General features: G+C 43.4%; 1 protein-coding gene across 4 annotated transcripts in view; it reads left to right on the plus strand.

Annotated features, from left to right (window-relative positions):
* Positions 1-13448, plus strand: part of CYLD (ubiquitin carboxyl-terminal hydrolase CYLD) — a 125517-nt gene that overhangs the window by 34717 nt on the left and 77352 nt on the right. For all 4 annotated transcript variants that reach the window (XM_075878165.1, XM_037428536.2, XM_037428537.2 and 1 more), the window contains 2 exons: positions 1825-2066; positions 2167-2299. In XM_075878165.1, coding sequence (XP_075734280.1) covers positions 1825-2066; positions 2167-2299 — 375 coding nt within the window. The remainder of the gene's footprint in view (positions 1-1824; positions 2067-2166; positions 2300-13448) is intronic.

A 13448-nucleotide genomic window follows, 5' to 3' on the forward strand; every position in this document is an offset into this window, starting at 1 on the left:
ATGATCTTAATCACATTAAATCACCGTTTGGTCATACCTGAGCGTAACCCGGAGTTACGTGAGGTGCAGAAAGCCTGCAAGGTGTCCGATCACTGAGGCCACCCTTTTCATAAATACGCTACATGACGGTGAGCTTTTCGTCAGTTTCGCTTCGCAAAGGAGCGTGGGATAGCAAGCGCCATCATGAGGGCATGGAACGCGAGCAATCAAATGCGCAAGTGCTGTGATGCTTGTGTTGGTAGCAAGTTCTACATATCATCCGCTGCAATCGCACCGCTTTCTAGCTTGAACGAGCTTATAGTACTGTCCGATAAGCTTTTTGAGCTGCTTCCATTGCACAATGAGCAATATTTTGAACCCTTCAACTGGTTGGTTGGACGAGCAGTTTGGCGTGTTATGACTGACAATGCATGAATCCAGCCTGCAAGAGACTCTTATCAGCTTACCCTCCCGCAAGTCCTTGTCCTACAGGAACGCAAGAGGTGTCTGTGTGTGCTGCAAGAAACACGCATCAACGTCGCTGGGACATACAGCGTGCATCGTCTGCTGCGGTGCCCTCACAATGGCAGCAGACTATAGTTCGCATCCGTGGCGCTAGGAGCGCCCTTTTTCGAAAAGGGTGGGCGGGTGCATCGGTACAATCAAAGTTTCTGATCACTGAGGCCGTGCAAAACCAGAATTTTTTCGAGGCCGTGTGCATCGATACAATCGAATGAGAAGAAAATAGCTTTTGCCGTCTACTAATCTTAGGCGAATGCATAAGGCACCATATGAGTTTTTCCGGTGACAGTATACAGATGAATAGATTTAAAAAAAATGCCTTTTTTTTTTATTGCAGGCGCGCGACGCCGCGCGCCCGCAATCTCGGAGGTTATGAGTCAGGGTTCGAGCTAACTACGATTCGCGGGTGCCATGGGGCGAAAAAGCTTTACAGAGTTGGATAGCACTCCAACAAGTTGGAATATCTTCGGTGATTATGTACGTAGTTACGCAGAACTCAACTAAGCTAAATTTTTAAAATGTGACAAAAAGAACGATCTCACTAACAACAGTTTTTTGGTGGTTGCCGCATTCACGCTAGTGAATGTTGCTGCTGTTGATGCTTATTTAGTTATCCTTATTACTTAGTTATCCAAGTGATTGAGTATTCAAATAGTTGGAAAAATTTCAGCATCATGTTCTGCATCTCATCCAACAATAACGTGTTCAGGAATCTCACATCATTATTCTTGGTTACTTCTTTCTGGGTTGAAAAGTTTTGCACAAAGGCTGAGAAAGATTCGAAGTAAACATTTTACCATGACTCTCACATGTGTGAGAACAGCACATGCACGATTCGTAACTGTGATAACGGCACCATTGCCAGCATTGTTTTGATAGAGGAAAAGGCACACGTGGTCCTCTTCTAGCAAGAGTGGCTCCTCTAGCTTGGCACTGTAAGCTCATTCACATGACATTTAATAATATGTATTGGGGTTTAAGGTTCCAAAACCACCATACGATTGTGAGAGACGCTGTAGTGGAGTGCTCCAAAAATTTTGACCACCTGGGATTCTTCAACGTGCGCCTAAATCAAAGTACACGGGCTTCATGTATATACTTGTTGGAAAAAAAAGTGTAAAAGTGTTTTAAGTTTCACTTGGCACCCGTGCAATCTTGGCATAGCTGCTAATTGTATAGCTTTCCTGTTTCTCATCAATAACATAGGAATTGAGGATTCAAGAGAAACAATAATAAAAATATAATGCATGTTGTTTTGGTTCTAGTGGCCTTGCTGTACTACAGGAACTGACATTAAGATGACCCCATGTTCTGCACACGCAGGGCACAACTCAGTGGTACCACGTCTTCCTTCTAAGAAAAAACTCTCAGTTGGTATAACTCGATGTGACCCTGCTCCATGGCACCAAGATAAGCTGAGAGACTTCTGTGACTCGGAATCGGCACCATTGCGAATCAACGACCGTGTCGTGTGGGTGAGCGACCATGGGCCAGAGTACGGCACAGTGCGGTGGCTGGGCCACCTGCATGATACCAGTGAAGACTTGATGGTTGGTGTGGAATTTGTGAGTGTGCAGTATTTTGTATATGTTCAATTTTCTAGTCCTGCATCATAAAGTGCTTTATGTTGAGACACTTCACCTTTTTTTGTTTTCTTGCTTACAGGACAACCAAGTTGGAACAGGCACTGGAAAGTACCGTGACCGGCAGCTTTTTGAAGCCCAGCTTGGCCATGCATCATTGATTCCCCTGCTGGGGCTTCTTAAAGCAGACGACTACCTCGGGGAACAAGCACCAGGTACAGTGGGTCTGTAATAACTAATCCATGTGAGTGAAATGCACATATATTTATGGGAGGTGTAACTAGATATGAATATTTTAATTGCATCATAAATTTTGGGCATTCATGTGTGTACAATATATCACAATGTTGCCAACAGTTATTTTGAAAGTTGAAATACTAAAATCTACGAAACAAGCATCTACCTTAAAACCTAGAATTTCATACGGCATTACTAGTGAAAGTGTATGGTATCACTGTCATTGAAGTGCTGCAACATAATGATTTGGATGGTTTGGTTTGTCTTGGTATAAAGTACTGATGTGGCTACACTTCATCGTGCTTTTATAAAATTGAGGTCTTTGTAACAAGTTTTGTTTCTCATATAATGTATCTTACATTGGTGTTTTTTCTCACATTCACATCTCTTTATTTTTCCTGCAAGTGGTTCTGATGGAATACATTGTTACTGCACTGCCTGCAAGTACTACCTTCGACTCTTAGAAAATTTTCTTAAATCACACCAATATGGGCTCTCTCCTTTTTTTGTGTGTGGTGTGTGATGAGGGCTTCAATAACATTTTTAACGCATGCAAGTTCCATTGAAAACTATGCAAAATATAGTTAACTAAAAAGGGATAATGAAGGGAAATTGTGCTAAAATGCCCCTCAAACATATTTATATTCGTAGAGTACGTTGTCTTGATGAACGAGTTAAGTGCGCGCTTCAGCCATGACAGGCTAAAAAAAGTTTTAAATCTCGTAGCAATATCTCTTGGTTTTTAGACAACAAAAATGCTCTCGAGAGTAGAAAGCATCCCTAACAGAGTAAGCCAATGAATGCTTTCAAGCGTACTTACTCCCCAAGAAAATAAGTGTACTTTTTTGGATGTTCATAAATGGGTGCCTTTGTTCAGTACATTTAGTTTATGCTAGAGAAGCAGTTGGTTAACTTTATAATAAAGGCTTTTGAGAAGGCAAGGAATGTGCACAAAGTAGGAAAGCCAGAATCAAAGTAATTGCAAATCGTGAGTATATAAAAGCAACTGAATCCCTCAAGAGTGAGATTTTTGAAGTTCATGTTGAAAATGAGAAAAAATGCCATTATTATGATAAAAGAAACTATGAAGACAGTAAGTAAATATATCATTTCTCTTATTTTGAGGACTTCCAGACACATTTATTCAAACACCTTGTATATAAATACAGGACATTTCAAGGCATGTGTCCAAAAACCCTAAAAAATAAGCAAATTGCAATATTTGCTGGCTGACTACTCTTTATGTTGGGGCAGATACCTTAACGCGACTGTAGACATTAACCACAGCAGTATATAAAGGCATTATATTGATTAACTTTTTAATTACTGGAGACAAGTTGTCGGGTCAAATGGGAGAATCACAACCCTTCCAGCACATAGCTCATAGTTGCTTTGACAAAAACTGGCGGCTGGTAGTATTTGTAGAGTGATGAGTGCTGACCCAATTCGCCAGTGAACGCAAAACCGAAATTCAAAAGAGCGCTAATGCCATACTCATCCAGAGTAAGCAAGAGTTGTTATATCAACTATTGATCTACTTCACTAAGTGTGGGGGCTATTTTTACATTTATAGTACACATGACACAAATACATAAACAAATGCAGAATACCACTGCAGTCGTTGTTGTGAACTTTGATATTCTGACTGTGCTCTAGTTTCACTCATTTTGGCTTTGGTTTCAGTTTTGGCACTGAATTTGGTTAGTGCTGGTAAATTATTTAAACAAGGAATTCAATTCTCCTATGGAACACAATCACCTGTCACTACTAAATAATATGTTTGTAGTGAAGAAGATGAGTGCTACTCAGAAAGGCAGGGGGTATGACTCAGTCGGTGAAGAAGACGACGTTTGGTTGGCTGGGTACTCAGGCTAGTTCCGCCATTACCACTTGACGTGTCGTGACCGCTCTCCTGTTTTATAAAAGAGTGCCAGTCTAAAACGCCTCATTATAATTGGTGGAGAGTGCTAGGTAACGCCTAATCCTGGAATTGCGAAATCGTACGTTGCCTCCAGTTGCTACGATGTCCACGGACGACGATCAGCAGGCGGCCGCCTCGGCTCCAACTACTGCAGCTCCTGTCTGTCTCGGCTCCTTTCGGCAACGCAATCCGCCTACCTTCAGTGGAACCGATGACAAAGACGTGGAAGACTGGCTCGACGAATACGACCGGGTGAGCAAGCACAACAAGTGGGACGATGTGCACAAGCTTACTGTCGTCCACTTTTATTTGACCGACGTCGCCAGTCTGTGGTACCGTAATCACAAGAGGGACCTCCCCACCTGGTCGGCCTTCCGAACGGCGTTTGCGGACTTGTTTGGCTGTCCAGCGCTTCGCAAACTACGGGCCGAACAGCGCTTGCGTACTAGGGCTCAGCAGAATGGTGAGAATTACACCAGTTATATCGAAGATGTGGTCGACCTTTGCCGGCGTATCAACTCGGCCATGACAGAAGCCGAGAAGATCAAACACATCTTGAAAGGCGTGACTGACGACGCATTTTAGATGCTTGTCGCCAGAAGCCCGCAAACGGTAGCGGAAGTGATCCAACTTTGTCAGAGCTATGATGAGCTCTGGAAACAGCGTGACACCACTCATCGTGCCAGCGCGCCATGTGCAACAATCTCCGATTTAACGTCGCCTGGCACTGCTATAGACCACACCACTTTGCTTCTCGAGATCAAGCAATTTGTACGAGAAGAGGTCGCACGCCAGTTGTCCCTCGTGCCTTGTACCTCCGAAGGTGCCCCATCTACTTCAGCGCCATCGATACAGCGAGTAGTACAGGAGCAAGTGTCCGAGGCACTACCAACAGCTCACACACCACCTGTGGCTGCTCCATTGACCTATGCCGAAGCACTGAACGGAACTCGACGTCCTGTCGCGAACGGCCACGTTTCTTTGTAGCGAACGCCTACGTCCACGCGCCCGCCCCTTTGTCGTACCGACTGTGCCTATGTACCAGACTGCCCGTCCTTTCTCCCGACGACCACCTCCACGCTTTCAAAACCCTTGGCGCACTCAAGACAACCACCCCATATGCTTCGCCTGTGGAATTGCTGGTCACGTGGCACGATTTTGTCGACGGCGTGAGTTTTTCCTGCGTGACGACGTCAGGCCCAACAATTATGTTTTCCCACCACGACCGAAGCCTGCTGTATATGGCGAGACTGCCATCATGGACACATTTTCACCTCGCCGGAACTTCAACAGACACCGGTCGCCTTCACCTCAACGTCGTTTCCTTTCCCCTATGCTACGTCGACCTCGCCCTGCCTCTCAGGAAAACTAGGAGCCGCAGTTCCGGGGGCAAGAACTGCGGATCTTTCGAACTCCACAAGATCTTATTTTTCGCCGTCCAACGTCGTTGCTGTCTCCGTTGAAGGTATACCTGTTTTTGCATTGGTCGATACTGGCACCGCAGTGTTTGTAATGACTGAAAAACTTTGCCGACAACTAAAAAAAGTCATAATGCCTCTTCACGACTTCGTTTTGAGCACTGCGAGTGAGCAACGAATTCGCCCTTTTGCTGCATGCATAGCACGTGTCGTTATTGCTGACAATATTTATGTCGTCGAGTTTGTAGTGCTCCCGCAGTGTTCCCATGACATTATATTAGGCTGGGACTTTCTCTGCACTCATAATGCCGTCATCGACTGTGCTTGCGCCGAAGTGGAGTTCGCGACGTTATGCAACGCTGCTTCACTCGACTCGTCCCTTTTACCTGCATAAGTTTTCGTTGCCGCTGACACTTCGATACCCCCATTCTCGTCCGCCCTAGTTCCGCTTTCCTGTGACGTCTCTAGTGGCTCAACTGTTCTTTTTACGCCTTCTGAAACCGCTGTTTGCCGCAAGTGCTTCCTGATTCCTTTCGTTGTTCTGAATGTTCACAATGGATCAAGTGCAATTTATGTTTCAAATCTGTTTCCCTCGCCTTCTAAGTTACTGTGCGGAGGGTGCCTGGGCTTTGCCGATGACATTGATCCCTCGAGTGCACGTGTAGTTCCTGACCACTCGACTACGCTACCTATTGACGCTGTTGATTGTTGCGCGTCATCCTCTTCCCCATCATTCACCGACGCAATTTCGCGCTGCATCGACATCAACCTTACGGCCCAGCAGCGCACCGACATCATCGCCCTCCTCGAGCGCTTCCGCGCCAGCTTCGACCACCAGCAACTGACTTTGGGCCGTGCTTCCACAGTATCTTACGAAATCGACACTGGCCTTCACGCTCCTTTACGTCAGCGTCCGTATCGGGTATCGGCATCTGAGCGTCGCATAATCGCGGAACAAGTTGATTACATGTTGAAGCGAGGTGTTATTGAGCCCTCTAACAAACAGCCCATGGGCCTCCCCAGTTGTTCTAGTCAAGAAAAAGGATGGCTCAATAAGATTCTGCGTCGACTACCGCCGGTTGAATAAGATCATGCACAAAGATGTTTAGCCGCTACCTCACATAGACGATGCCCTTGACTGCTTACAAGGCGTGGACTTCTTCTCGTCACTAGATCTGCGTTCAGGTTATTGGCAGGTTCCCATGGCTGAGGCTGATCGCCCCAAGACAGTTTTTGTTACCCCTGATGGCTTATACGAATTTAACGTCATGTCATTTGGGCTCTGCAATGCGCCTGCCACTTTTGAGCGCATGATCGACAACATCCTCTGTGGGCTGAAATGGCAGACATGTCTGTGCTATTTAGACGATGTCGTGATATTTTCAAGCGACTTTTCAATGCATCTTCAGCGGCTCGAGACAGTGCTTACTTGTTTCACTGCCGCCGGTCTACAGCTCAACTTGAAGAAGTGCTGCCTCGGCGCTCGAAAACTCCTAATTTTGGGTCATGTTGTATCTAGAGATGGCATTCTTCCGGATCCCACGAAACTCCGTGCCGTTGCCGAATTTCCTAAGCCGAAGACCTTAAAAGAACTTCGCAGCTTCCTTGATTTATGTTCACATTTTCGTCATTTTATTCGCAACTTTGCCTCTATCATATCGCCCTTGACTGACTTTCTTGCCGGCAACAACGACCTTTCTAGTTGGTCGTCAGCTTGTGATGATGCAGTTGCCACACTCTGCCACCTTCTTACGTCACCTCCTATACTGCGACATTTTGATTCTCTTGCCCTGACGGAAATACACACGGATGCTAGCGGAGTTGGCCTCGGTGCTGTGCTCACCCAGCGTAAACCTGGATTTAATGAGTACGTCGTCTCTTACGCCATCCGTGCACTTACAAAAGCAGAAGCCAACTATTCAGTCACCGAAAAAGAGTGTCTAGTCATCATATGGGCCATGGGCAAGTTTCGACCCTATCTTTACAGGCGCCCATTCAGCGTGGTTACAGATCATAATGCATTATGTTAGCTCTCCTCGTTAAAAGTTCCCACCAGCCGGCTCGCCCGTTGGGCGCTTCAGCTACAAGAGGACGACATCCACGTCGTTTACCGATCTGGCCGAAAAAATACCGACGCAGACGCTTTGTTCCGATCACCTCTACGATGTAGTGACAAGTCGCCGTCTTCGCCTGCCCCCGACGTATCTGCACTTAGTGTCAGTGACATGCTACAGGAGCAACGAAAAGACCCTTGGATCGCTTCACTTATCAACTTGTTGATTCGAACTCTCTTGCAAAATATCCCTAGAGGTATGCGCCGTCAAATACAGCACTTCGTTATCAGAGATAGTTTGCTATACAGACGGAATTATCTCTCCGAAGGACGCCAATGGCTCCTAGTCATTCCCAGACGTCTCCGCTCAGACATATGCGCCTCCTTGCATGCTGACCCACAATGCGCCCATGCTGGAGTGTTAAAAACCTACACCCGCCTGTCCCACCACTACTACTGACGTGGAATGTATCGCTTCGTTCGTCGCTACGTACGTTTCTGTCTCGCTTGTCAACGCCTGAAGAATCCCACTCCAAGTTCTCCAGCTCCACTACAACCCTTACCTTGTCCTGCCCGACCGTTTGACCGTGTTGGTATCAATCTGTATGGACCTCTTCCGATTACACCGGCTGGAAATCGCTGGGTAATCGTCGCTATCGATCACCTTACGCGCTACGCAGAAACTTCACCGCTCTCTTCTGCGTCAGCCAGTGACGTCGGTCATTTCATACTGCATCAGATCATTTTACGTCACGGTGCACCGCGTAAACTCCCGAGTGACAGAGGGCGTGTGCTTTTGTCGGACGCTGTCGAATCGCTTCTCAAGGAATGCCAAGTCATTCATCGCACCACCACCGCGTATCATCCTCAAACTAATGGCATTACAGAAGGATTCAACCGTACATTAGGAGATATGCTGTCAATGTACGTTGCAACCGATCACACCAGTTGAGACAGTATTCTCCCTTTTGTAACCTACGCGCATAATACTGCTGTCCAGACAACCACTGGTTTTTCTTCATATTTCCTCCTTTATGGTCGCGAGCCCTCTGGCACGTTAGACACTATCCTTCCTTACTACCCGGATGTTGCTGAGTCGACAACGACGTCACAAGCTGCTAAATACACGGAAGAGTGTCGTCAGCTTGCCCGCTCCTTCACAAGTGCTGAACAGCAACGCCAGAAACACCATCGCGATAGCCCGACGCCTCCGGCTTCTTATGCATTAGATGACCTTGTCTAGCTTCGCATCCCTTCAACCAGCCCTGGTCCCTCAACGAAACTGATGTACAAGTATGACGGACCTTACCCTGTGGTTAAACAAACTTCACCCGTCAATTACATCGTGGAGCTGCTTGAGCAACCCCATGATCAACGACGCCGTGGACGTGAGACCGTCCACATAGACCGCCTAAAACCATATTACGATCCCTCTTTTGTCTCCTGCCCATGAGTTGCCAGGATGGCTCTTTTCCGGAGGAGAGGAAAATGTAGTGAAGAAGATGAGTGCTACTTAGAAAGGCAGGGGGTATGACTCAGTCGGTGAAGAACACGACGTTTGGTTTGCTGGGTACTCAGGCTAGTTCTGCCATTACCACTTGACGTGTCGTGACCGCTCTCCTGTTTTATAAAAGAGTGCCACTCTAAAATGCCTCATTATATGTTAATTATTTAGTTCATTTAATTAGTCCCACAAATGATGTCTCACATTCTATTAAGATGTATACCACCACATGTAAAGTAATTATGAAGTCAGCCAACAACTATTCCACTTTTCTTATTTTTTAAGATTTTCAGGCACATTTTTTAGAACACCCTGTATACAGTGTGTGTCAGATAACTTCTACCTAGCATTATAAAAACAAACATGTGCTATGCATGTCAAATTGGCCCAGTATTATTTAGAGCCTTGTGCAGCACTTTGGGATATTTTTTTATAATTCCCAATCTGTGTAATTAATAAAGGTGGCTTACTTAAGTTTTTAATTAGCAGTGATGGAAGCGCTGCTTCAATTGATCTTAACTTCCCCGAAAGAAAAATGCTACTCTGTGCTGCTCCACAGTGTGATATTTGTTAGTAACTGCTCTGAACCTACTCTAAAATGACACTGGGACACTGAAAATGGTGAAATTTAACTGTGCGACCATCCAGTAAGCCTAAAAAAAACAAAAACAAGATTGTATACTATTATCTAGTACGCACTTGTATACTACTAGCATACTGATAATGCTATGAACATGTTATGGTATTGTTGATATATATCTGATTTAGCTGTATGTTTGTACCTGACAAGTAGGCCATTTTGGAGAAATGTGTGTGAGATTAGTACATTATCATACTGATCACCAAGTGCTGCTGTGACGATTTTGATGTGTAACTGATTACATTCATCACTTTATCAGCTTTGACGTCATTTATGCCACAAGAACTGGTATTTTAAGTGTATAGCTCATTTAGCCCATTTTATTTTTGAAATTTTTTATGCTGGCTAGTTTGGCAAAGAATAAAAATGACATAGTGAACTCATAACAATTACAAACTGCTGCTTCAGCAATGGTTACATGTGACTTTGGCTACTATTGCAGTTTGGTGCTCAGCTTTATAGCTTTTATCATTTCTGCCGATATTTTACCAATATTGTCCAATATTTTAAATATACGTTGCTCATCTTATATTGTGTTCAATTACCATTCATTTGCTTAATTATTTACTTCTTGCAATCTGAAGTGATGGTCAATATGTAGTGTAATAATAAGTATGAATATTTATGGTACTCTTAAAGGATGCCTTAAACTCCAGGAATCACCTGGAATATTTTGTCATCAGCTCTGTAAACAGTAGTCGCTACTCTAAAGCACCATTTTTTTCCTTCCAGAATCTGCCCCAAAAATCAAAATGCCCGTTCTATCACAGAATTATTAACATTGGCAACAAATCTTTATTATAAAATATTTAGGATTTGTTCTGAAACACAGAAATATTTCATGTGTGCTAAGATCACTGCCAATCTGATAACGACAGTTACTTAAAAATAAACTTTAAAGTACGAACTCTAATGAAAAATATTCAATAGAAATGTTTAATGCTTGTTCAGCAACTTCAGATTGTTTCGTCTATGCTGAGATAACTGTATTGTTAATTTTTTTCTAGGTTTTTTTTACATTGTGTGAAATTAAAAAGTATACATTAGCTGAAACCTTTAGCTATAGTTAGCTGAAACACCCTGTATATAGGAAAAGAAAGAAAAAATATGGAAGAACATGTTGGGCCTCTGTGCCCCCTTAGAAAAATAAAAACTCAATTCCTATGAGCATAAAAGTAAGATTTAACAACACATGGCAAACTGCTTCACACCATTTCACATGAAAATGCAAACTGTTGCAGGTGGTCAGTAGGACTCATGGGTCCCATATTTTTTCTTTCTTTGCTGTAAAACACTACTCCTTGACTTTTTGAATGGGCTTTTTTGGGAGCAAGAAGTGATCAATAACTTAATAAAAATGTTTTTAACGTGGTAACATTTGTTCCTTCATTGTGTTCATCAAAGTGTTAATTAAATTTTAAATTTTTTTAACTTGAGGGCAGTGTTTTATGTGGAACAGTTGTAGGACATGACAACTTATGGCATAGCCATGTATTGAAAAATCCCCAAAAACACTTGCAGTTCGAGATATTAGTAATAGAAATTGAGGGCCTCAATCCAGAAAATACTGAAACTGAGTGTTCCAGGCATGCAGGAAATGCGCCGTCTGTGTTACGTCAGACCAGAAGCTCATGTAATGAACACTGAAAAAAGGTGCGCGCATCAGAGCAGAATTTAGTTGGGGCAAATAGCAATTTCACAATAAAGAGTGCAATGACTCAGGTCAGGTACCTATCTTGTGTGCTGCTCTGGTGATGCTGCTTGTGCCTTCGTTGGCCTCCTTTTAATGCAATCGCGCTAAAAAGCTCATTTTTCAAAAATTTCAATTTTGGCGGTCCTGTTGGTTGTAAGCTGAAAAATAAGTGTTATCTGTAGCTGAAAAATTGAGAAAGATGCAAAGAAATACTAAATAAACTTTGGCTCCAGTGGGAATCAAACCTAGGCTTTCTGCATGTCAAGCAGGAATTCTACCACAGAGCTACACCCATGCACGAAGTTGGTTTGGGGGAAAAAAACACTATATGAATAGTATTAAGTTGTAAAAGTGGTGTCATTAATACATATAGTATTGCATAGCAAAAGCATAGAATTTTACCAGGTGCAAAAACATATTATGTATTTGCACAATGAATAGCTGGTTTAAAGGCCTACCCATTATAAAGCTCGAATGCCTAATTATTTCTATTATTCACAACAGCATCAACAAAGTGGACTGACGTGCAGGTGCATGCGCTGCCTTATGGAAGTGTTGTGGGTGTATTGCAAATCAGTAAAATAAAGAATTATGGCATAGTGGGCAATTCACAGCTTTTTTGCAGTAGGCATTTTAGAGTAGTTTGAAAGGGCCTACATTACATTCATAGACATTATTTTTCTTGTGGCATGGCTGGGATGTGCAGCGAGATGGGAAGTCAGGCTAGTAACTGAGAAGGGGAGGTGAGTGGGGAATTATTACGCTGCCGCTTTCTACTCTTGAAGGCGAAGCTCAAGAGTTTCCAAAATTTTGGTTTCTTCTGTATATATATATATATATATATATATATATATATATATATATATATATATATATAGAAAAAAGCTGGAAAAAGTGAAAAAAGCTGAGGTCATACCAGTGATTTGAAGTGTGGACACAAAGGGCTCAGGTGTGGCTTTAAATGGTCTATGTGCATGATTCTACATCAATCGTGGCACAGTGATGTAATTAACAGGCGAATTAAGTTTGCTCATCCATACGGCAGCAACCACCATACTTAGGGAGCAGTTTAGACATGAGACCAAGAGAGGAGGTGGTGCATGCAATCATAGGAATGTACTACTTGCCACCTAATAGGGAATCATTAAAGAGCTACTGGCATAACAGGTTTTTGAATGTAAGATAACCTGTAATACCAATTTGTGTGGGTACACACACATCATCTATAAACTATCAATAGTAAATGAGCCTCTGTCTAAAATCAGTGTTAATGCTCCATGCAGATGAGCTCGAAATGCAGCTCGCCGCAACATTCACATAAAGTTAGTTCGATTGTAAACAAAAAACTACTGGCTATGTGCCTTGCTTTAGGTCTTATGACTCGTCATGCAGTCTTCACAACTCCTGGACAAGGAAGACAATGCATGGCATACATTTCTGTACAAGACTTGTACGGTATGGTGTTGTGTGGTCATGTGGCTAGCTGCGTTTATAATAAAAGCATGCTATTGCCGCTCTTTTTGGTGCTCTCTAAAATCATAACCGCAATTGGGCACTATAAATATGTCTCCCTATAATCCACCCGTGTGTGCTGGAGCCAATGAGGTTTTCAGCTGCAATAAGTCGGTCATTACCTACTTATCGCAACAGAAAAACAAGATGCAAAATTTTTGTGGTGGTAATCTTTTGAGGCTCCGCAGTGATAATTAGTCATGATTTAGTGGAAAAGCTTTCAAGGACTTCTTGGTGAATTGTTAGATTAGACTAATAACCTAAAGTTGCTACCAACCGAAGCAAATGAAATGGTAGAATGAGTAATGCAAGAGGTGAAAGTGTTGTTCACCTAGTGTTGTTGCAACAGAGTGTCTCTTTGTCTGGTCCATATCAAGTGGAAGAAC

The sequence above is a fragment of the Rhipicephalus microplus genome, chromosome X, assembly GCF_043290135.1.
Source record: "Rhipicephalus microplus isolate Deutch F79 chromosome X, USDA_Rmic, whole genome shotgun sequence".
NCBI lineage: Eukaryota > Metazoa > Arthropoda > Arachnida > Ixodida > Ixodidae > Rhipicephalus > Rhipicephalus microplus.